The sequence below is a fragment of the Geospiza fortis genome, unplaced genomic scaffold, assembly GCF_000277835.1.
Source record: "Geospiza fortis unplaced genomic scaffold, GeoFor_1.0 scaffold381, whole genome shotgun sequence".
Lineage (NCBI taxonomy): Eukaryota > Metazoa > Chordata > Aves > Passeriformes > Thraupidae > Geospiza > Geospiza fortis.
This window is the reverse complement of record NW_005054348.1, coordinates 4,280,378-4,283,014: the sequence shown is the minus strand read 5'-3', so window position 1 is coordinate 4,283,014 and position 2,637 is coordinate 4,280,378. Positions and strand designations below refer to the sequence as shown.

The 2,637-nt window shown below is 40.3% G+C and overlaps 1 protein-coding gene across 1 annotated transcript in view; it reads right to left on the bottom strand.

Moving 5' to 3' along the window:
* The window catches only part of GALNT2 (polypeptide N-acetylgalactosaminyltransferase 2), a 74,383-nt gene that overhangs the window by 1,843 nt on the left and 69,903 nt on the right, over positions 1 to 2,637 (bottom strand). Inside the window, exon 15 of the mRNA XM_031058780.1 lies at positions 4 to 104. Within this exon, the coding sequence (XP_030914640.1) occupies positions 4 to 104 (101 nt within the window). The remainder of the gene's footprint in view (positions 1 to 3; positions 105 to 2,637) is intronic.

Sequence of the window (2,637 nt, the reverse complement as noted above, 5' to 3'; positions counted from 1 at the left end):
TCCCTACAGCCCTGAAGTTTTATTAGTGAACCAGGAGCTCTGTCCACAACAGTAAGGCACAAATCCATGTGTTTCACTGACTTGTCCTTTGTTAAGGCCCATTCCTACAAAAAGGAAGAAACAAAAAATGCACAAAATTGTGTATGTTAACACATGCTACCTCTGCATACACAGCCCAAGTTAAAATCCTGCAAATAGCTATGTACAGGCTTTAGAACAGTTCATTGCTTCCCACAGGCCAGGAGATGAAAAGTCCGTTTCAAACAGTAATTCCAATTGCTTCGGTGTCCCCACACCAGCTCAGGGCTGAGCTTGCTGTTTGCTCCCTCTGCTGGCTTTACACAGCTTCTGCTGCTGGCAGTCACACAGGGCCTCCTGGAAGATATTCCTCCAAATGCTTGTTTAGTTAGATATTTATTTTTATACGTGTGTGTGTTTGTATCACACCTGTCCCCTTCTTCTATGTGGAAGGATTTCTACATTTGTAAATATATATATATATAAAATTATATACATAAAACCCCTACAAGCCTGGTCTGCAGCACCACAGGCCACCCTGCCCACACACTGAACAAAGCACATGGACCACAGTGAGGAAACAGCAGTTCTTAATACAATAAAGACCACCAGAAAGCAGTGCACAAAAGGGGTAAAGAGAATGTTCCCTCCCATCCAAGGCATGATGTACAACAGAATCTCTGTTAAATCTATTTAAATATGCAACTCTTAAATAGAGAGCAAAGAGAAGCTGTTCTGCATGTACTGCTGCCCAGCTTGTTTGATCTCAGCATCTTGTCACACAGAGCCTGATCTTGCACTGATGTTCAGACTCTCTCCATATGCCTCTCCCCTTTCAAGCTTGGTCTCCAGGGTCCACATTGGTCTCCATTTGTCTAACTACCCTTTGAGAAAAGAAGCCACTTGATTAAAGCCAGGCTAATGATTCAAATCATGCTTATAAACTACTTAAAATGGCATGATTAGCTTCTCTCAAGCAACTTAAGAGGATTTAGACTTGTATAATACAAAACCTTAGACATACAGGTCCAAGCCTGTATATTAAATAACATTTAAATGTTATTTTGCATGTAATCAGTGTTTCAGAAATAAAATAAATGTATAATTACTTTGAAACTCAGCAGATTTAACAATTATTAAATCTCTTTGGGAAGAGATGCTCAGAATACTGTCAGAATTTGCAACCCAAGAGATTACAAGTAATCACAACCATACAGGTCCCAAGCCACTGGATGGGTACTGTATTCTGCAAGTACTAGAATGATGACAACTGTGGAAAACCAAGCAAAGCCAGGACAAATCTGTATATCCCTTTGTTTTCCAAACTCTTAGCTGATAACTTCTCCTTTTACTCTCAGCATGTTAAACTCAGATGACAGCAAAATCACCTGCCTTCTCAGTTCTGACCAGTTTGTAAGATGGCAACAAGAACCATTGATGTATAATAAAATATTAATAGCCACTTTTTTTAGCCACAGCTAAAGGAATTAAGCAAGTTCTTTTCAGAGCTAATCAGGAATTACAAATGGCCCCAAACTCTTCCCTGGTAAGATTTATAGTGAAAAATGACAGTTGAAAATACTACCAGGGATGTAGTAAAACTTGCATCTGAGAATCCTGCAGTGAGTTAGAGCCTTGAAATTATTGCCTTTATTACCCTTCCATCAAAAGGCTGTATGAGCTCCAGCCACAACAGAAATTATGCAAGAAGCTAACCCTTTTAAAAGCCAAGTACAGCTGCTTCATGAAAGCTCCAAGCCCTGTTGCTGGAAACATCTACATGAGGGCCCCTCATGTTAGAAGACACAGTGTATAGATACTTTCCTCCACAGATCAGTAACTATGACTATAATGGAGGTAAGATGGAACAAGTTCCACTACACCAGAGGAGAAATTGTAAACAGTGCATATGCTCAGGGCACAGGGTGGAAATTGGATAGCTTTATTGAAAAAATCAGAATATCTGAGAAAATCTGTGTCAAATCAGAAATAAAAAGTTAGTAGATAAACTAACCTGAAACCTTCTCCTTGAACATAAGTGCATTTGGTTTTACCTTTAGCTCTTTATCACAACCCTGCATATTTGCATATTGTCAAGCACACCACAAGCTATTCAGCCCTCTGGGGGTGCACAACTACCCCTGAGTTCTACCACCCTGGGGGAGGGGAGAGCAGGGGAAAAAGGGGGGCAGAAACTCTATTTTTACTTGGTTTTGCATTTTAAGTTGTGTTGAACATAAGACAGAATATACTCTTCAAGTTATAGAAGATTGCCACAGCCTATAACGTCCTTAACTCCTTGAAAAACCTCCTGATAAGAATAAGGTGCAAAACACAAAGTACAGATCTACAGACTGTGGTTTGTTCCCTATCCCTCTCCTCCCATGCTGTCATTTCTTTTCAACCCAATACGAGTTCTGCTTGGACATAAAACCTGGGTTCGACCTGTCTGAATGTCCTCTCAAAGGTACTTGTTCAGAGCAAGTGCATAGTGGTTTGTCAAGGTCAGTGCCACAGAAAAAAACACATGCAGAGAAAGAAGAGGGTCAGCTTCAGGGAGGGGGAGATTGAAAAAGGAAGATAACTTTGTGTATCTACAAAGAATACACAACATCAGCA